The sequence below is a fragment of the Staurois parvus genome, unplaced genomic scaffold (assembly GCF_062004578.1).
Source record: "Staurois parvus isolate SC_StPar_1 unplaced genomic scaffold, SC_StPar_1.0 ptg000512l, whole genome shotgun sequence".
Lineage (NCBI taxonomy): Eukaryota > Metazoa > Chordata > Amphibia > Anura > Ranidae > Staurois > Staurois parvus.
Genome location: NW_028318308.1, coordinates 1,405,083 through 1,427,439, shown reverse-complemented (window position 1 = coordinate 1,427,439; position 22,357 = coordinate 1,405,083). Strand labels below are relative to the sequence as shown.

At 45.3% G+C, this 22,357-nt stretch overlaps 1 protein-coding gene across 1 annotated transcript in view; it reads left to right on the top strand.

Moving 5' to 3' along the window:
• The window catches only part of LOC149451888 (NACHT, LRR and PYD domains-containing protein 3-like), a 103,368-nt gene that overhangs the window by 25,818 nt on the left and 55,193 nt on the right, over window positions 1-22,357 (top strand). Inside the window, exons 4-5 of the mRNA XM_089690040.1 lie at window positions 11,663-11,698; window positions 12,224-13,955. Of these exons, the coding sequence (XP_089546166.1) occupies window positions 11,663-11,698; window positions 12,224-13,955 (1,768 nt within the window). The remainder of the gene's footprint in view (window positions 1-11,662; window positions 11,699-12,223; window positions 13,956-22,357) is intronic.

Below are 22,357 nucleotides of genomic sequence, written 5' to 3'. Positions count from 1 at the left end.
ATACATACAGGACACATTATATCATACATTGTATACATACAGGATCCATTATATCATACATTGTATACATACAGGATCCAGTATATAATACATTGTATACATACAGGATCCATTATATCATACATTGTATACATACAGGATACATTATATAATACACTGTATACATACAGGACCCATTATATAATACATTGTATACATACAGGACACATTATATACAGTAATACATTGTATACATACAGGAAACATTATATAATACATTGTATACATACAGGATCCATTATATCATACATTGTATACATACAGGATACATTATATAATACACTGTATACATACAGGACCCATTATATAATACATTGTATACATACAGGACACATTATATAATACATTGTATACATACAGGAAACATTATATAATACATTGTATACATACAGGATCCATTATATCATACATTGTACACATACAGGACACATTATATCATGCATTGTATATATACAGGACCCATTATATAATACATTGTATACATACAGGATCCATTATATAATACATTGTATACATACAGGATCCATTATATCATACATTGTATACATGCAGGGCACATTATATCATACATTGTATACATACAGGATCCATTATATTATACATTGTATACATACAGGATCCATTATATTATACATTGTATACATGCAGGACACATTATATCATACATTGTATACATACAGGACACATTATATCATACATTGTATACATACAGGATCCATTATATCATACATTGTATACATACAGGATCCATTATATAATACATTGTATACATACAGGACACATTATATAATATATTGTATACATTCAGGATCCATTATATAATACATTGTATACATACAGGATATATTATATCATACATTGTATACATACAGGATCCATTATATCATACATTGTATACATACAGGACACATTATATCATACATTGTATACATACAGGATCTATTATATAATACATTGTATACATACAGGACACATTATATAATATATTGTATACATTCAGGATCCATTATATAATACATTGTATACATACAGGATATATTATATCATACATTGTATACATACAGGACACAATATATCATACATTGTATACATACAGGATCTATTATATAATACATTGTATACATACAGGACATATTATATCATACATTGTATACATACAAGACACATTATATCATACATTGTATACATACAGGATACATTATATAATACATTGTATACATACAGGACACATTATATCACACATTGTATACATACAGGACACATTATATAATACATTGTATACATACAGGATACATTATATCATACATTGTATACATACAGGATCTATTATATAATACATTGTATACATACAGGACATATTATATCATACATTGTATACATACAGGACACATTATATAATACATTGTATACATACAGGATCCATTATATCATACATTGTATACATACAGGACACATTATATCATACATTGTATACATACAGGACACATTATATAATACATTGTATACATACAGGACACATTATATAATACATTGTATACATACAGGATCCATTATATCATACATTGTATACATACAGGACACATTATATAATACATTGTATACATACAGGACACATTATATAATACATTGTATACATACAGGACACATTATATAATACATTGTATACATACAGGACACATTATATCATACATTGTATACATACAGGATCCATTATATAATACATTGTATACATACAGGATCCATTATATCATACATTGTATACATACAGGACACATTATATCATACATTGTATACATACAGGACACATTATATCATACATTGTATACATACAGGATCCATTATATCATACATTGTATACATACAGGATCCATTATATCATACATTATATACATACAGGACACATTATATAATACATTGTATACATACAGGACACATTATATCATACATTGTATACATACAGGATCCATTACATCATACATTGTATACATACAGGATCCATTATATAATACATTGTATACATACAGGACACATTATATCATACATTGTATACATACAGGACACATTATATCATACATTGTATACATACAGGACACATTATATCATACATTGTATACATACGGGGTACATTATAATACATTGTATACATTCAGGACACATTATATAATACATTGTATACATACAGGATCCATTATATAATACATTGTATACATACAGGACACATTATATAATACATTGTATACATACAGGATCCATTATATCATACATTGTATACATACAGGATCCATTATATCATACATTGTATACATACAGGACACATTATATCATACATTGTATACATACAGGATCCATTATATAATACATTGTATACATACAGGATCCATTATATCATACATTGTATACATACAGGATACATTATATCATACATTGTATACATACAGGATACATTATATAATACATTGTATACATACAGGATACATTATATCATACATTGTATACATACAGGATCCATTATATAATACATTGTATACATACAGGATACATTATATCATACATTGTATACATACAGGACACATTATATAATACATTGTATACATACAGGATCCATTATATCATACATTGTATACATACAGGACACATTATATCATACATTGTATACATACAGGATATATTATATAATACATTGTATACATACAGGACACAATATATAATACATTGTATACATACAGGATACATTATCCCAAGAAATGAAGCCCAGTTTGTCCTGACAAGACGTGGTATGATCCACCTGGATACACAATGTATTTGCATTGATATGTACAGATTTACTAACACAGATTAAGATGGCATATTTGTGTTCAGGCATTAACATTTGTTTTACCTTCAGTCATTAAGGGGTTAAACAATCTTTCCTGAGGAAGTTTACAGAATAAAATAAATTTGGGTATCAAAATTGTGGATGAAGGAAAAGACTACGGAGTTCAGGAACATTCTGAAAGGGACACAGAGTAACAATTCTCCAGGATGCTGGCAGTCAGTCCCCATAACACAATGACATCACTCAGCATGCCAAGCAGAGCAATACAATTGCAGCCACTTACCTATTATACAGACCCTCCATATTTATATATTTTTTAGAGTGATTCCTTACCATTTCCATACCGGGCACTTTTACCCCCTTCCTGTCCAGACCAATTTTCAGGTTTCAGCGTTCTCACATTTTGAATGACAATTGCGCAGTCATGCAACACTGTACCCAAACTAAAATGTTATCATTTTCTTCACACAACTAGAGCTTTCCTTTGGTGGTATTTAATCACCACTGGGGTTTTTGTTTTTTGCTAAATTAACAAAAAAATACCAAAAATGTTGAAAAAAACACGTTTTTCTTTGTTTCTGTTAAAAAAATTTGCAAATAAATAATTATTCTTCATACATTTAGGCTGAGATGTATTCTACTACATTTCTTTGGTGAAAATAACCCAAATTAGGATGTATTATTTAGTCTGTAGGAAAGTTACAGATTTCACAAACTATGGGATATATCTGAAAATTGATCAATACTGAAGTACTGACAGCCAATCTAATTTCTTGAGGCCCAAAAATGCCAGAACAGTACAGATATCCCCCAAATGTCAGAACAGTACAGATATCCCCCAAATGTAAGAACAGTACAGATATCCCCCAAATGTCAGAACAGTACAGATATCCCCCAAATGTCAGGACAGTACAGATATCTCCCAAATGTCAGGACAGGACAGATATCCCCCAAATGTCAGGACGGTACAGATATCCCCCAAATGTCAGGACGGTACAGATATCCCCCAAATGTCAGGACAGTACAGATATCCTCCAAATGTCAAGACAGTACAGATATCCTCCAAATGTCAGGACGGTACAGATATCCCCCAAATGTCAGGACAGTACAGATATCCCCCAAATGTCAGGACAGTACAGATATCCCCCAAATGTCAGGACGGTACAGATATCCCCCAAATGTCAGGACAGTACAGATATCCCCCAAATGTCAGGATGGTACAGATATCCCCCAAATGTCAGAACGGTACAGATATCCCCCAAATGTCAGAACAGTGCAGATATCCCCAGATATCCCCCAAATGTTAGAACAGTACAGATATCCCCCAAATGTCAGGACAGGACAGATATCCCCCAAATGTCAGGACAGGACAGATATCCCGCAAATGACAAGACAGATATCCCCCAAATGTCAGGACAGTACAGATATCCCCCAAATGTCAGAACGGTACAGATATCCCCCAAATGTCAGAACAGTACAGATATCCCCCAAATGTCAGAACGGTACAGCTATCCCCCAAATGTCAGGACAGTCCAGATATCCCCCAAATATCAGGACAGTACAGATATCCCCTAAATATCAGGACAGTACAGATATCCCCCAAATATCAGGACAGTACAGATATCCCCCAAATATCAGGACAGTACAGATATCCCCCAAATGGCAGAACAGGACAGATATCCCCCAAATATCAGGACAGGACAGATATCCCCCAAATATCAGGACAGGAATCCTCTAAATGGCAGGACAGGACAGATATCCCCCAAATGTCACGATGGTACAGATATCCCCCAAATGACAGGACAGATATCCCCCAAATGTCAGGACGGTACAGATATCCCCCCAAATGTCAGGATGGTACAGATATCCCCCTGTGATGGAAGCGTAGGCAGGACAGAACACACAAAGTAGATGGTAAGCACACAAAGCTTTATTGAACTATGAAATACATCAAATTATAATGTACAGTGCTGAGCAAACTGTTGGCGCTATATAAATCCTGTATAATAATAAAAAAAAATCAGGACAGTTCATGGCACTCCGCAACATACGACTTGTAGGGACACTTACGATAAGCGGGCTCACGGGGACTCAGCGGGACTTTGGCTGGGGGTCTGCCCTCAGCACAGCTCCCACACAGCTTTCTAGGGATAACATCAGGCTCACGGGGACTCAGCGGAACCTTGTCTGTGGGGTCTGACCTCAGCACAGCTCCCACACAGCTTTCTAGGGACAACATCAGGCTCACGGGGACTCAGCGGGACCTTGGCTATGGGGTCTGGCATCAGCACAGCTCCCACACAGCTTTCTAGGGACAACATCAGGCTCACTGGGACTCAGCAGGACCTTGGCTATAGGGTCTGGTATCAGCACAGCTCCCACACAGCTTTCTAGGGACAACATCAGGATCACTGGGACTCAGCAGGACCTTAGCTATGGGGTCTGGCCTCAGCACAGCTCCCACACAGCTTTCTAGGGACAACATAAGGAGCACAGGGACTTAGCAGGACCTTGGCGATTGGGTCTGATTCAGGTAGCGATGGCTCAAGCCCTCAGGGGGGCAGTCCAGGTAGCTGTAATCTAGGCATGCCATGGGGCACTTCAAACAAGGGTAGTCTGATCGCACAATAGGGGCAGTTCATGACAAGGGCAGTCTGAGCACACAATAGGGGAAGTTCATGACAAGGGTGGTCTGAGCACACAATAGGGGCAGTTTATGACAAGGGTAGTCTAAGCACACAATAGGGGCAGTTCAGGACAAGGGTGGTCTGAGCGCACAATAGGGACGGTTCATGACAAGGGTGGTCTATGCACGCAATAGGGGTGGTTCATGACAAGGGTAGTCTGAGCACACAATAGGGGCGGTTCATGACAAGGGTAGTCTGAGCACACAATAGGGGCGGTTCATGACAAGGTTAGTCTGAGCACACAATAGGGGGGGTTCATGACAAGGGTAGTCTGAGCACACAATAGGGTCAGTTCAGGACAAGGGTGGTCTGAGCGCACAATAGGGACGGTTCATGACAAGGGTGGTCTATGCACGCAATAGGGGTGGTTCATGACAAGGGTAGTCTGAGCACACAATAGGGGCAGTTCATGACAAAGGTGGTCTGAGCGCACAATAGGGGCAGTTCATGACAAGGGTGGTCTGAGCACACAATAGGGGCGGTTCATGACAAGGGTGGTCTAGGCACACAATAGGGGCAGTTCATGACAAGGATAGTCTGAGCACACAATAGGGGCAGATCATGCCAAGGGTAGTCTGAGCACACAATAGGGGCGGTTCATGACAAGGGTAGTCTGAGCACACAATAGGGGTGTTTCATGACAAGGGTAGTCTGAGCACACAATAGGGGCGGCTCATGACACGAGTAGTCTGAGCACACAATAGGGGCGGTTCATGACAAGGGTAGTCTAAGCACACAATAGGGACAGTTCATGACAAAGGTGGTCTGGGCACACAATAGGGGCGGTTCATGACAAGGGCAGTCTGAGCACACAATAGGGGCAGTTCATGATAAGGGCGGTCTGAGCGCACAATAGGGGCGGTTCATGACAAGGGTAGTCTGAGCACACAATAGGGGCGGTTCATGACAAGGGTAGTCTAAGCACACAATAGGGGCAGTTCATGACAAGGGTAGTCTGAGCACACAATAGGGGCAGTTCATGACAAGGGCAGTCTGAGCACACAATAGGGGTGGTTCATGACAAGGGTAGTCTAAGCACACAATAGGGACAGTTCATGACAAGGGCAGTCTGAGCACACAATAGGGGCAGTTCATGACAAAGGTGGTCTGGGCACACAATAGGAGCGGTTCATGACAAGGGTGGTCTGAGCACACAATAGGGGCAGTTCATGGCAAGGGTGGTCTGAGCACACAATAGGGGCGGTTCATGATAAGGGTAGTCTGAGAGCACAATAGGGGTGGCTCATAGCAAGGGTGGTCTGAGCACACAATAGGGGCATTTCATGGCTTCTAGGGACACTCACAATAGGCGGCTTGCAGACACTCTGCAGCAGGCGGCTTCCAGGAAAGTAGGCGGCTTGCAGACACTCACGGTTCTGGAAGGGGTGTCCTGGCTCACAGCAGGTGACAGAAAGGGGGGGTGAACCTCCTCATCACACAGCAGAGCGGATAACCTGGGCCCCAGAGTAGAAGGCAGGGTATCAGGGGGCCCACATCAAAGCAGTTCTAGCACATAGCACAGCGGGTAATCCGGGCCCCAGAGTATTAGGCAGGGTATTGTGGGGTCCGCAGCAAAGCAGTTCTAGCACACAGCACAGCGGGTAATCTGGGCCCCAGAGTATTAGGCAGGGTATTGTGGGGCCCACAGCAAAGCAGTTCTAGCACACAGCACAGCAGGTAATCCGGGCCCCAGAGTATTAGGCAGGGTATTGTGGGGCCCACAGCAAAGCAGTTCTAGCACACAGCACAGTGGGTACTCCCAACCTTGGAGTATTTAGCAGGGTGGCAGCGGATAACAGTCCTGACCTTTGGGGGGGTTGGTCTCCTGCAGAGTGCCCAGAGGTTACATCGGTGGAGGTCCAGTCCCCACCCGGACCTCCCACGACAGCAGTGGCTGCAGGCAGAGAGCGCGAGGCTGGATCCTGCGCCAGCCTTTTAAAGCTGGGCAGGACGCTTCCGGGTTGCCCCCAGCAACTGCCGGCCCAGCGCTGCATTTCCTGGGCAACGAGGCACGCCCCTTGACTCGGGCCACACTCTCGTGAGCACGGCCTTTATCACTGGTGGGCACAGCGTCCGGGAAGCCCTGTGCCCCATCTGTGTCCGCGAGGGTGCACGGAGACCTCCCGGCGGCCCCCCGCCAGGGTCTCCTGGCAGGGGAGTCAAAGCTCCTATGGCTAGATTGCCGGGGGGCAAAATGATTTTCACTTTTTTTTTTTTTACATACCGTCACCAGTGCAGTACAGCGTCATCATATAACTGGCATGGCGGTGATCAGGAACACTGATTGGTGACAGTACGAAAAAAAAAAAAGATAATTTTTTTACATTTTTTTTTTAATTTTTAATTTTTTTATTTTTATTACATTTTTTTTCTCTTTTTTTTTTCTATTTCACTATGACCAAAGTAGTATAATGTTACCATAGTAACATTGTACTACTTTGGGGAAGTGATCAGTATTTTTTTTTACATAATTTGCTTATAGCAAAGAATTACTTTGCTATAAGCAAGCATTTACCTGAATGAAATCAATTCATTCAGGGTGTTTTTTTGTTGTGATTAGCTGTGATTGGCCATGGCTAATCACATGACACAGATGGGCTGTGATTGGCCCAGCCTGTGATCGCTGTGACCATTCACATCTAGACACAGTTGTATACAATGGTTGGCATGAATGGAAACCATCCATTGTATACAACTGTCATGTGACTTGCTGTGATTGGTCACAGCAGGTCACATGGTACTGGCAACAGGGGCCGGTACACAGATCTGTCATCGGCCGTGTCCGAGGTACACGGCCGGTGACAGATCGTGCTGCTGCGCGGCTCTGCGGGCAGGCAAACTGAAAGGACGCCAGTGCCGCCTATCCGTGCCAGTCAGTGCTGCCTATCAGTATGCATTAGTGCTGCCTATCAGCGCCAGTCAGTGCCGCCTATCAGTATGCATCGGTGCCGCCTATCAGTGCCCGTCACTACTACCTATCAGTGCCACCTATCAGTGACATATATGAGTGCTGCCTTTCAGTGTCCATCAGTGATGCCTGTCAATGCCCATCAGTGCCACCTACCAGTGCCTCCTCATCAGTGTCTATCAGTGCGACCTATCAGTGCCCATCACTGCAGCCTCATTAGCGCACATCAGTGAAGGAGAAAAATCACTTATTTAGAAAATTTTGTAACAAAAACTAAGAAAAAACTTTTTTTTTTTTTTAAGTTTTAGTGGTTTTTAGTTTGTTTAAGAGAAAAATAAAAAAATCCAAGGTGATTAAATACTACCAAAATAATGCTCTGTCGCACAAAAAAATTATAAAAATTTCATATGGATACAGTGTTGCATGACCGCGCAATTGTCATTCAAAGTGTGATAGCGCTGAAAATTGGCCTTGGCAGGAAGGGGGTAGAAGTGCCCTGTAGGCAGGAAGAAGGTAGAAGTGCCCAGTAGGCAGGAAGGGGGTAGAAGTGCCCTGTAGGCAGGAAGGGGGTAGAAGTGCCCTGTAGGTAGGAAGGGGGTAGAAGTGCCCGGTAGGCAGGAAGGGGGTAGAAGTGCCCTGTAGGCAGGAAGGGGGTAGAAGTGTCCGGTAGGCAGGAAGGGGGTAGAAGTTCCCGGTAGGCAGGAAGGGGGTAGAAGTGCCCTGTAGGCAGGAAGGGGGTAGAAGTGCCCTGTAGGCAGGAAGGAGGTAGAAGTGCCCGGTAGGCAGGAAGGGGGTAGAAGTGCCCGGTGGGCAGGAAGGGGGTAGAAGTGCCCTGTAGGCAGGAAGGGGGTAGAAGTGCCCAGTAGGCAGGAAGGGGGTAGAAGTGCCCTGTAGGTAGGAAGGGGGTAGAAGTGTCCTGTAGGCAGGAAGGGGGTAGAAGTGCCCAGTAGGCAGGAAGGGGGTATAAGTGCCCTGTAGGTAGGAAGGGGGTAGAAGTGCCCTGTAGACAGGAAGGGGGTAGAAGTTCCCGGTATGCAGGAAGGGGGTAGAAGTGTCCGGTGGCCAGGAAGGGGGTAGAAGTGCCCTGTAGGCAGGAAAGGGGTAGAAGTGCCCTGTAGGCAGGAAGGGGGTAGAAGTGCCCTGTAGGCAGAAAGGGGGTAGAAGTGCCCTGTAGGCAGGAAGGGGGTAGAAGTGCCCTGTAGGCAGGAAGGGGGTAGAAGTGCCCTGTAGGCAGGAAGGGGGTAGAAGTGTCCGGTAGGCAGGAAGGGGGTAGAAGTTCCCGGTAGGCAGGAAGGGGGTAGAAGTGCCCTGTAGGCAGGAAGGGGGTAGAAGTGCCCTGTAGGCAGGAAGGAGGTAGAAGTGCCCGGTAGGCAGGAAGGGGGTAGAAGTGCCCGGTGGGCAGGAAGGGGGTAGAAGTGCCCTGTAGGCAGGAAGGGGGTAGAAGTGCCCAGTAGGCAGGAAGGGGGTAGAAGTGCCCGGTAGGCAGGAAGGGGGTAGAAGTGCCCTGTAGGCAGGAAGGGTGTAGAAGTGCCCGGTAGGCAGGAAGGGGGTAGAAGTGCCCGGTAGGCAGGAAGGGGGTAGAAGTGTCCTGTAGGCAGGAAGGGGGTAGAAGTGCCCTGTAGGCAGGAAGGGTGTAGAAGTGCCCGGTAGGCAGGAAGGGGGTAGAAGTGCCCTGTAGGCAGGAAGGGTGTAGAAGTGCCCGGTAGGCAGGAAGGGGGTAGAAGTGCCCGGTAGGCAGGAAGGGGGTAGAAGTGTCCTGTAGGCAGGAAGGGGGTAGAAGTGTCCTGTAGGCAGGAAGGGGGTAGAAGTGCCCTGTAGACAGGAAGGGGGTAGAAGTGCCCTGTAGGCAGGAAGGGGGTAGAAGTGTCCTGTAGGCAGGAAGGGGGTAGAAGTGCCCTGTAGACAGGAAGGGGGTAGAAGTGCCCTGTAGGCAGGAAGGGGGTAGAAGTGCCCTGTAGGCAGGAAGGGGGTAGAAGTGCCCGGTAGGCAGGAAGGGGGTAGAAGTGCCCTGTAGGCAGGAAGGGGGTAGAAGTGCCCTGTAGGCGAGGGGTTAATGAGCCTTATTGCATAAATTACAGAAATCAGGGTCATCATAACACGGCCTTTTTTCCACTTTATACAGACTCCAAATTGTTAAAACTGGGAGGTTCTCCAATAATCATCCATGATAAGAATATGTAGCCAAGATCATAATATATTCCTCTCCATAGTTATATATTTTTTCTCTTTCTATGTAACTATGGAGAGGAATATATATTATGATCTTGGCTACCATTCTTATCATGGATGATTATTGGAGGAACCTTCAGGTCTTAACAATTTGGAGTCTGTATAAAGTAGAAAAAAGGCCGTGTTCTGATGACCCTGATTTCTGGAATTTATGCAATAAGGCTCATTACAGGCTATGTTCTGGTGAGTGCGCACCTAAGAGGGGTGTATGAGAAGCACAGCACGTGGTTTATTTATTTCTGCACCAGGAGTCACAAAGGATTCACATAGTGGAAGTTTTTTTTGGACAATTTTTTTTGTGGACAATTTTTTTTTTTTGTCATTCATTATTGATTACACTAGAGATATATATTTATGGTGTTTTGTGGGAACTATTATAACATATATAATTTGTTTATTTTTTGTCACATATAATTTATGTCACTTAATATTTGTGTAAATAAGTTTGCACATAGAGATCATCAAAAGGAATTAGTGTGACACACACATATACTGTATATATATATATATATATATATATATATATATATAGTGTGTGCCGCTAATTATCACTAATATTAGGAGTGGTATTTTTTGGAATAAGTCCTCCATATTTATAGTTGTAGTATGGGGAGACCCTCATGACTGTTGCTCGATGTTCTGAGGCTTGTACCCAATGCATCCACCTGAACCTCCATCAGAAAGAGGAGTCATGGCTCCAGATTCCAGATGTGTGCCTATAAAACCTGCATAGAGAATTGGGGGGGTTCTGGTCCCCCCACCATGGTCACATGTCACTGCAATGTGCTGAGATCTTACCAGGCAGACATGGACACTCCCCATCAGCTGCATGGAGAAATAGGAGAAGGGGAGACTTCAATCTACAGAGGGTTGGTGGGATGATGGTGTCGGGGAGGATCTGCTACACTAATAACTCTCTTAGTTATTATTTTATACATTTCAGAGGTTTGTCAGGACTAATCACTTCCCTCATCTTATTTCCAGACAAACTGAAGAAGATGACACACAACAGATTATCAGGTTAGTAGGACATCAACTTTTCATATGGAATCTCTTCTGGATAAACATTTTGTTCTGTTGTAGTCTGGATCAGTGGTGGAACTACCAGGGTCACAAAGATTGTACTAGCAGCTTGAGTCACATTGATTAGGATGGCACCCACTGGAATAAATGTGTTATGATTTGTTATGTGACTTTGTGTCATAAGTCAGTGATAAGTGGCAGCAGTGTGAACCGGGGCTTATAAAAGGCCCAATGATAGGAGTTAGTGGAAAATGCCCCAAGACCAATAGAAAGGACCCCAAGGCCAATAGAAAGGGCCCCAGTGGTCAGGGGGACCCTTCATGGTTTCTCTTTGCTCCTCTGGTCTGGATGGTGTGTCCATAGATTGGATGCTTCCACAATCCTCCAGTATTTCATGAGATATATTTTGTTACGGTTCCACTCTTTGGGTTTCTAGTTAGAATATAATATTCCCAACTCTGTTGTATAAATACTACTTCATGTGTGTATGAGGAATAAAATATTTTCCTTTCTCTCATAAAGACTTCAGAAAGGAACACAAAGTGTCTATGAAAGAGGCATTCCAGAAGATTGAAGAATATAATTCCTGTAGGGGGGAGACTGTTCACCTACAGAAAAGATACATCAAGTTACCAATGAGAAAAGGACCCCAGAAAAAAAAGGGGAAAGAACAAGAACTAAAGAGTTCAGGCAGAAGACATCTACAGACCATGGAGAAAAGACCTTCTGATGGATCCTCCCCAACCACAATCCAGGCCCTCTTTGACCCTGATGAAGTTGGTTGTATCCCTAAGATTGTGGTGTTAGAAGGACCTGCTGGGATTGGGAAAACAATGACCTCCAAGAAGATCATGCTGGACTGGGCCTCTGGGAATCTCTACCAAGACAAGTTTGACTTTCTGTTTTATCTGAGCTGTAGAGAAATCAACACCATCCCTGGAAACATAAGCCTTGTGGGACTTTTATCCAGAGCCTGCGGACTAGAGAGTTCATATGACCTGGTGTCTCTTCTAGAGGATCCTGAAAGTCAAAGAAAACTTCTCTTTCTAGTTGATGGGTTTGATGAGCTGAGATGGACTCTGGAGGAGAAATCTGAGGTTTGTCATGACGTTTTAAAAGAAAACCACAAGGAAATAATTCTCCAAAGATTGCTCAGGAGACAGGTTCTCCCACATTCTTCTCTGATCATCACCACGAGGTCCCTGGCCATGGAGAAACTTAACACATTCATTGATGATCCTCACAATGTGGAAATCCAGGGATTTACAAGAGACGATCGAGAGGAATATGTCCATCAATTCTTTGGAAATAAGGAAGATGCAGACAAGGTTCTCGGTATAATAAAAGACAATGAAGTTCTGTACACCATGTGTGCCGTCCCCATCACATGCTGGATTGTCTGCACTGTAATGAAACTAGAAATAGAAAAAGATTTGGGTGTAATTCAGTGTAAAACGACAACTTCAATTTACCTTCTCTACCTGGAGGTTCTAATAACCCATCACAGCAAGGAGCAGTCTGTACGCAGGAAACAAACCTGTCTGAAGAAGCTGTGTGCTCTGGCCAATCAGGGAGTTCTGCAGCAACAAATCTTATTTGAGAAGAAAGATCTAGAAAGACATGGACTTTCTCTGTCTGAGGTGGAGTCTGTATTTCTGAATGAGAACATCTTTCATTGGGACGTCCGCACCCAGACCTGCTACAGCTTCATCCACCTGAGTGTACAGGAGTTCCTTGCTGCTCTGTATTATGGGCTGGATGATTGGTTGGGATTTATGAAAGGTACTTTCCTCCCGGAGATCTGTGAAGGGGAATCACTCCGTGACTTCAGTTCAGATTACTCACATTTATCATTAGCTGTACAATTCCTGTTTGGTCTCCTAAATAAAAATCAGGTGAAGACATTCTCAGAGATCACAGGAATCAACATCTCACTCCGAGCCAGACCTGCCATGATGAAATGGGCCATGAAGGACATTGATCGGCATCTCTATCCTCTGGCATTTTTCTGTCTGTATGAGACTCAGGATGAGGACTTCATTAGGAGCGTCATGTCTGGTTGTTCAAGTCTGAAGTTGTGGGGTTCATCTACTGATCGCTTCTTGATGAGAAGTAATTATTCCAAGCAGCTGAGCTATTGCTTGAAGGCTTTGAAGAGAGGAACTTTACAGTCTTTATCTTTTGTGTGGCTCACTGTGGATCTGGAGTGGCAGAAAATGCTGTCTCCATTCCTACACAGGTGTCAGAAGGTCGGGTAAGTGAGTGTGAGGATATCCTAACTGAATGTAGAGAATGGGCAGGAACCTGCATACAGTATAACGGGGATTATCAGACATGTTCTCCATCTACCACACGTGTTAGAAGTCCTGGGAACTCATTCTCTCCTCAGTCCTCTGCCCTGGTTCACACTGGTGGGATCTTTCCAGCGACATTCTGGTGACATGTAAAGTCGCAGGTGAAATTAAAACACACAGATTTTAAGGGGTTCTCTCTTAATTGCTGCGACTTCTGAGGCAGTGCTTTATTTACCCCTCACCTCTCCTCCCTGGTCATCCTTGTCTAACAATGTCCTCTCAAGCACATCCCATCCACACCTGATTGTAGCAGAAACGCATGTGCCCGCTCACATTTTTCTGCGGATTGCAGCAAAACGCATCAAAAACGCACTGACGCACAAATGTCCCAATCTGAATTGAAGAAAAAGAGAGAAGGGAAAATTAACTGGAATGTATAAAAATAAAATGCATCGGAATGCGTCAAAAACTGCATTTGTTATGCTTTTTGCGGCATTCCTGTGCAGTTCTGTGCGGAGGAAATGCGGCGTGTTCTGCTTTTTTCTGCGACTGGAATGCACTGGAACTGCAAGCGCTGATGTGAACTATGACATTGACCACCATGTAACCTACTTTCTGTGCATTTTGGATGCAGATGAAAAGTAACTGAAACGCATGGAGTGTGAACCGTCCCTCAATCTGCTTCCTTTCTGTTCTTCTTTCTTCAGCTCATCTCTGCAACCCTGCCTGCCCATTGGCTTGTGTGGCATCAGTGTCATGTGTTTCCATGACAACAGCAACCTGCCTCCACTTTGTCCTGCCTGGCACTGACATCATGCGTTTCCATGACACCAGTGACCTGCCTCCAGCTCATCCTGCCCGTTGCTGATGTCATGCATTTCCATTACACCAGCAACCTGCCTGCCACTGACATTATGCATTTCCATGACACCGGAGACCTGACTCCGCCTCGTCCTGCCCAGCACTGACATCATGCGTTTCCATGATATTGGCGTCCGGTGCAGGAATTACTTTGAGCGCATGCGTGAGCAGTAAACTTGCATGGTGCATGTGCAGGTGACATGCGTCACCATGACACTGTGGGCGGCTGCACCAATAGGACCACTGTAGGTGTGTCCTCCTCGCAAGTCATGTGACAATAGGAGACCCCGCCCCCCACATCTCTCAGCAACAGCTTTCAGCTTCTGTTGGGGACATTTCTGCTGCTGGTCATTGTTTCCATAATCCAGCGCTGCTTTCAGCTGACACTTTGCTCCAATCCGAGGAGGACTATGATATCATGTGACCACAATGTCTATATCCCGGGAATGAGGGTGATGTCATCTGATTATTGCTTTATGCTTGATTCATTTTCATAGATTAACCCCTCCCCCTCCAGACGATTCCCCCCTCCCCCTCCAAAGGATTCCACCCCCCCCTCTTCCTGACCGCACCCAAATGAAATTTCCATCCTTTTTTCCCCCACAAATAGAGTTTTCTTTCAGTGGTATTTGATCCCCTGTGCTGTTTTTATTTTTTGTGCTATAAGCAAAAGAAAAATGAAAGTTTTGAGAAACAAAACAGTATTTTTTACTTCTTGCTATAAAACACGTCCAGTAAAAAAATTGCTGCTCCGTGTCCCCCGCTCCGTGTCCCCCGCTCCGTGTCTCCCGCTCCGTGTCTCCCGCTCCGTGTCCCCCGCTCTGTGTCTTTGCTGAGAAATCCCAATACGTGTAAATTAATTGGTTTACGTGAAAGTTATAGCATTTACAAATGGCGGGATAGATAATGGGATATTATATTTTTTACTAGTAATGGCGGCGATCAGCAACTTATAGCGGGACTGCGGCGGACATTCTGACACTGGGGGGGAACTGACTTGGGGTCACTGACATCTCCAGTGACACCAATACAGTGATCAGTGCTAATAAAAAGCCCCAACACTGTACTAATGGCACTGGGCAGGAAGGGGTTAACATGAGGGATGATCAAAGATTTAACTGTGCTGGGAGTATTACTAGGGGGCAGAATGTGTGTTGCTTGGGGGTGGGGTGTGTTACTAGGGGGCAGAATGTGTGTTACTTGGGGGTGGGGTGTGCTACTAGGGGGCAGAATGTGTTACTTGGGGGTGGGGTGTGTGTTACTAGGGGCAGGATGTGTGTTACTTGGGCGTGGGGTGTGTGTTACTAGGGGGTGGGGTGTGTGTTACTGGGGGGTGGGGTGTATGTTACTAGGGGGCAGGATGTGTGTTACTAGGAGGTGGGGTGTGTGTTACTAGGGGGCGGGGTGTGTGTTACTAGGGGGAGGGGTGTGTGTTACTATTGGGTGGGGGGGTGTTACTAGGGGGCAAGGTGTGTGTTTCTAGGAGGTGGGGAGTTGTTCTAAGGGATGGGGTGTGTGTTACTAGAGGGTGTGGTGTGTGTTTCTAGGGGGTGGGGGTGTTACTAGGGGGTGGGAGGTGTTACTAGGGGCTGGTTGTGAGTTGCTAGGGGGTGGGGGGTGTTACTAGGGGGTGGGGGGTGTTACAAGGGACGGGTTGTGAGTTACTAGGGGGTGGGGGGGTGTTACTAAGGGGTGGGGGTATGTTACTAGGGGGTGGGGTGTGTGTTACTAGGGGTGTGTTGTGAGTTGCTAGGTGGTGTGGGATGTTACTAGGCATGGGATGTTAGTAGGGGGTGGGGGTGTGTTACTAGTGGTGGGGGTGTGTTACTAGGGGGTGGGATGTGTGTTACTAGGGGGTGGGTTGTGTTACTTGGGGGCGGGTGTATGTTATTAAGGTGCGGGGTGTGTTACTAGGGGTAGGGGGTGTGTTACTAGAGGGTGGGTGTTATTAGGGGGGCGGGTGAGTGTCATTAGGGGGTGGGATGTGTGTTACTAGGGGGTGGGGGATGTTACTAGGGGGTGGGGACAGAACACACAAAACAGATGGCAAACACACAAAGCTTTGTTAAAGAAAATGACAGTCACTGAATTGGGATCTGCAGGGGGTGTGGCAGTACCCGGTATGGGGAAGTAGCAAGGAGAGGACTCAAACTAATTGTAGCCCAGCCCCAGGGGCAAGGTTAGAGTCTCTACAACAGGGAAACTGGGATAGAGTACAGGAACAGTTCAGGGGGTAACACAGGGGAGCATACACTCATGGCTCCGGCAGGGATGCCCAGTTCACAGCAGATGGCAGTCAGGGGGGTGAGCCTTCTCAGCCCACAGCAGAGGGTCCTAGCAGCAGGGACCAGGCTTGATTCTCCAGCAAGCAGTATGCCAGCACTCCTGGGTGCAAAGCAGGGGCAGTATAACAGCAAGTACTTGCCCTGAGTCCTGAGTATGCATAGCATAGTCAGTGGGTAATAATCCTCCCAGGCCTGGGCTAATGCAGGGTGTCAGCGGGTAGCAATTCTCCCCCAAATCCAGGGTAATTGCAAAGTGGCAACTGGCGTATCTCTCCCCCAAATCCTAGGTACTTGCAGAGTTGCAGCTGGCATTATTTCTCCTCCCAAATCCCTGGGGTAATTGCAGGGTGGCCATGAGAGTCTCGCCACAGCAGAGACCTCTCTGTGCCTTGGCAGCGGAACAAATGATCGGGGAGCCCGGTATCAGCCTTCTTAAGCTGATGCAAGACGCTCCCTTGTCGTCCTGGTAACCGTGGGCGACGTGCCTCATCGCCCGGCAACGAGGCACGCCCCCCTGGACACGGGCCGCGCTCTCGAGAGCACGGCCTTTGTCCGGTGGTATCCACAAGCACTGGAACTTTTGTGCCCGTGCTGCAGATGCTGGGCTCACTGCCTCGGCCCGGAACATCCCCGCGGGAGGTTCGCACCTCTCCACGGAGAGGTATGAACCTCACTGTGGGGAAACCATCTTCTTCCCCCTGGCCGAGCCGGATGGGGAGAAGATAGTGACAGGGGTGACAGAAGTCACACCTCTTGTCCTTGGCGGAGGGGGGTGATTAAGGAGCGGGCCGGGGGGGGAAGCATAAGCAATGGAATGTGGATGAATTGCTTATGGGCTGACAGAAATGTGATTTAGGGAATATTGGTACTAAACATAAACCGTGACAATAGGGGTTGGGGTGTGTGTTACTAGGGGGTGGGGAGGTATTACTAGGGGTGGGGTGTGTTGCTAGGGGGAGGGGTGTGTGTTACTAGGGGGTGGGTGGATGTTTCTAAGGGGTGGGGTGTGTTACTAGGGGGCGGGGTGTGTGTTACTATGGAGCAGGGTGTGTGTTGCTAGGGGGTGGGGCATGTGTAACTAGGGGGCTAGTGTGTGTTATTAGGGTGCGGGATGTGTTACTAGGGGGTGGGGGATGTTATTAGGGGGTGGGGGTGTGTTACTAGGGGCTGGGGAATGTTATTAGGGGGTGGGGGGTGTATTACTAGGGGGTGGGGTATGTGTTACTAGGGGGTGGGGTATGTGTTACTAGGGGGGGGTGTTACCATGAATGGCTGCATGGGTAGGGCGTGTGTGTGGCTCACGTATACACCCCATACTCGGAACTTCAAAGTCCCGTGTATACATACATGATTTTGCGCCCCGTGCCGCCCTGTAGCAGTATATCGGACATACGGAGGCGGGGAAGCGGTTATAATGTTTCTGGTTACATTGATTGGAATGTATTATTGGAGGGAACATGATATCATGGGGCGGGGCCATTTTCCTTCTCTCTGATTGGTGGATGGTTTTCTCCAGTCTCTGTCCCTGATGAAGGGGTCCTGCGTGACTCGGAAACGTCTCCTTGCTGGAACTATGTGATGGATCAGTAAAACGTTTGGAACCGTATTGGTGATCCTCGGTGTGCTGGTGACATTCTCCCTCGCTGATTCTGTTGGCTTCCAGCCGACGGTCGCTGCCCCGCCCACTTATACACACCGCCATTTGTAACGCAGGAACGTGTGCGTTTGGATTGGACACTCGCATTCTGAAACAACATGCCACACCCCATGACTGAAATGTTCTAGAGTGACTTTGGGGCGCTTGTTGCACGCAGGGCAGCCCATTCAGGTGAAGGTCATGCGTGTTTATTCTTGAAAACATGCCAAACATGCAAGTGAGAACATGCATGTCTGCTATGCTCAGCTGTGAATAGAATGTGCTTGGGAGGAAGTTATTCGACATGACCAGGGAGGAGAGGTGAGGGTTAAACAACAACAACCCTGACCCATCAAAGTCACTTTGGAAGGCTTCTTCTCAGTAAAGTGGCCCTGAAGTGGCCCCTGGTCACCGGGAAGTTGGAGAGCAAAGTGGAGCTGGAAGTCGCTGCGACTTTCATGTCAGGAGAGTGAGAACCAGAGCTAAATGGAGGATCCACAGATATCACCTGATACAGGACTTCTGGGAGAATCCCACCATTTACATCGGATTACCCTTTCCCTGCCCCTCCCCCAGTTATACCATTCATCACACACGATCACATGTCACCCAATGTAACGTACATGTAAGATTTGAGTGGATAGGATATGATCAGTAGCAAGATGTAATCGTAAACATAGTGCATTCACATGTGACATAAATGTAAAGATTTGATTGGATTAGATGTAGATTCAGCCCTTGTCATTACAGATGTGTGTTCAGTCACAGATACTCAGACAATTAGCATCAATTAGTCTGAAAAGCCCAGCTTCCTGGAGGTGACACCTTTTGTGATAAACAGGTTGTCACCTTCTGGGAAAACCAGTTTGAGAGGAGATGCCAGCAGACAGGGTGTGTGCCTGACATTGAAAGCTAAAGATATATTCATTCATCAAAAGAAGTATGTTTAATCTCTCATAAAAGCTGAAAAATTAGTTGCAGAGAGATGAACGTACTCCCTTCTTGAAGGGCATTCTGTAGGCTACATCTGCATATAAAAATCATATTTGTGGAGTGGGGAGAATGCCAGGAAAATGCAGGGAATGGTTAGGTGGCGCTGGGTTGTGACAGTCGAATGGTGTTTGGTATTGTCGCGATTGGACTGATGTGCTGGTGCCGGAAATCCAATCCCTGACTTGGTGTTTAGGCCAGCCTTGGCCCGATTGAACTTGGGCAGGTCAGCACACAGTACATCCTGTGAGCAGGTCAGGACCACCCCTCCGGGTCAATTGGCCGAGGACTAATGTCCCACCTATTTCCATATCCCCATAAAAGGAGTACCCGGACATTGGGACATTTGTAATTCGTGCGGAGCTGGTCGATCGACTAACCGATTGCTGAATCTCTGACTTGCTCCAGTCGTAGGGTAAAGTTGTATTCTGTCTTTTATTCCCTTTTATTTTATAGTGAATAGTCATTTGTGTGTCTTCTTCTATTTTTTGTATTTCTGTAACTTTTTATATTTTGTACATATGTTATGCCCCGCCCACTTTGGGAAATTACATCTTAACATTAATTAGTGACTTCTGTGTATTTAAGCTCGGGCTCATATCTCTGGAGAGATTAGATTGGAGAGATTAGATTGGATTAGATTGTATTGTATTTTAGTGCCTTTAAACACTCGGTCAGCTCATGGCCAATCTGTATGCAACTGCACTGTGTGTGGGCAGATTGTAAAGGTAACATATTGGCCAGATGGAGATCTGTGTTTGTGTGTGTGGGGGCTGTGTCCCAGCAGACCAATCTGCGGATAAACTGCTGGGTGGTGGCAGGCTACCTTTTGTGGTGTGTCTGGTGTGGGGGTGAGGACAGTGGAAGAGTGATTAACACCGGGGTTAAAGCTGTAGGATAACTGGAGGGACTCTAGAAGGGTGCAATTACTAAGCTGCTCCTCAACTCTAATCAGGGCACCAGATTGTATGTAAGATTTGTATCTGCCAGTGTGTGGTCGAGCAGCTGGCTTGGAGTGGAGTCTCCCTCTGGTGGTGGCCAGAGGTAGTACGGGCTGTGAAAAGTTATCAGGGCTGATCTTATATAGGGTTTTATATATTCAAAGTTAGGTCCCCTTTATTCCCTCTTACCCCAAGTCACGGCCACACGTGCGCGCCTCGGTTAGCTAGTCGCTGTGGGAGTGGTGTGTGGGGGATCCGTGACACCCACATGTACCCCATCCCCCAAAACTCTACATGTACTTGTAGCAGAGGATCTGGAGGAGAAAAAGATGGTCTTTGTGTGAAGGATTTACAACTTGTGCCGAAGTCACCAAAATTCCCGGCAATGTTTGTAATATGTGTGAGATGTCAGCTTCCATCTGTGGCTTTTCACAGGGTGAATGTAACATTCCCTGACATTCCATCCTAAGAGAACATCGTCCTAAGAACATTCGACCAGAATGGCGAATACTGTGTGGAAGAGCTGAGCTCCGTGTATGGAGATTCCTGAGCTCCCCACTGGCAGTGTCATGGATCCCAAACTGCAGAGGGAACCGCCATACCGAATCCAGGAGATCGATCTCTGTACATTGTATGTCCTGTATAGGAGATCGATCTCTGTACATTGTATGTTCTGTATAGGAGATCAATCTCTGTACATTGTATGTCCTCTATAGGAGATCAATCTCTGTACATTGTATGTCCTCTATAGGAGATCGATCTCTGTACATTGTATGTTCTGTATAGGAGATCGATCTCTGTACATTGTATGTTCTGTATAGGAGATCGATCTCTGTACATTGTATGTTCTGTATAGGAGATCGATCTCCGTACATTGTACGTCCTGTATAGGAGATCGATCTCTGTACATTGTATGTCCTGTATAGGAGATCAATGTCTGTACATTGTATGTTCTGTATAGGAGATCGATCTCTGTACATTGTACGTCCTGTATAGGAGATCGATCTCTGTACATTGTATGTTCTGTATAGGAGATCGATCTCTGTACATTGTATGTTCTGTATAGGAGATCGATCTCCGTACATTGTACGTCCTGTATAGGAGATCGATCTCTGTACATTGTATGTTCTGTATAGGAGATCGATCTCTGTAGTAGACGATTCAGTACACTTAATATTTATGTCTTCTGACCATCAGCTCCATCTAGTGGCCATAATGCAGTATTTTCCGGATTCACTCTCTTCTTATGACTGGAGATAAAATCTTCTCTAACTCTTCAGGTTGAATGTAATTGGGACGATTTCCTCTTCTGATCGAATGTTAGGGAATGTCACATTCACCCTATAAAAGGCAACATTTCACACAGATTCCACACATCACAGAGATGATTTGTGACTTTTGTGTGAATATTGAGCCATTCACAGGGCCCTTCTATAAATCGCCCCGACAATGATTTCTAGGGCACACACACCATCCAATCTCCAATCTCTCCATTAAATCCAGTATAAAGGACGAGGCTGTGTGGAGATAATAAATCACAAATCTGTCCAAAGGTCGATCTCTTGTGAAATGGTGAGAAACTCGGCCGGAAGGTTCCCTCTTCATTCCCCCTTTTCCTATCTTCCAATATACAGCACAGACCCCCAACA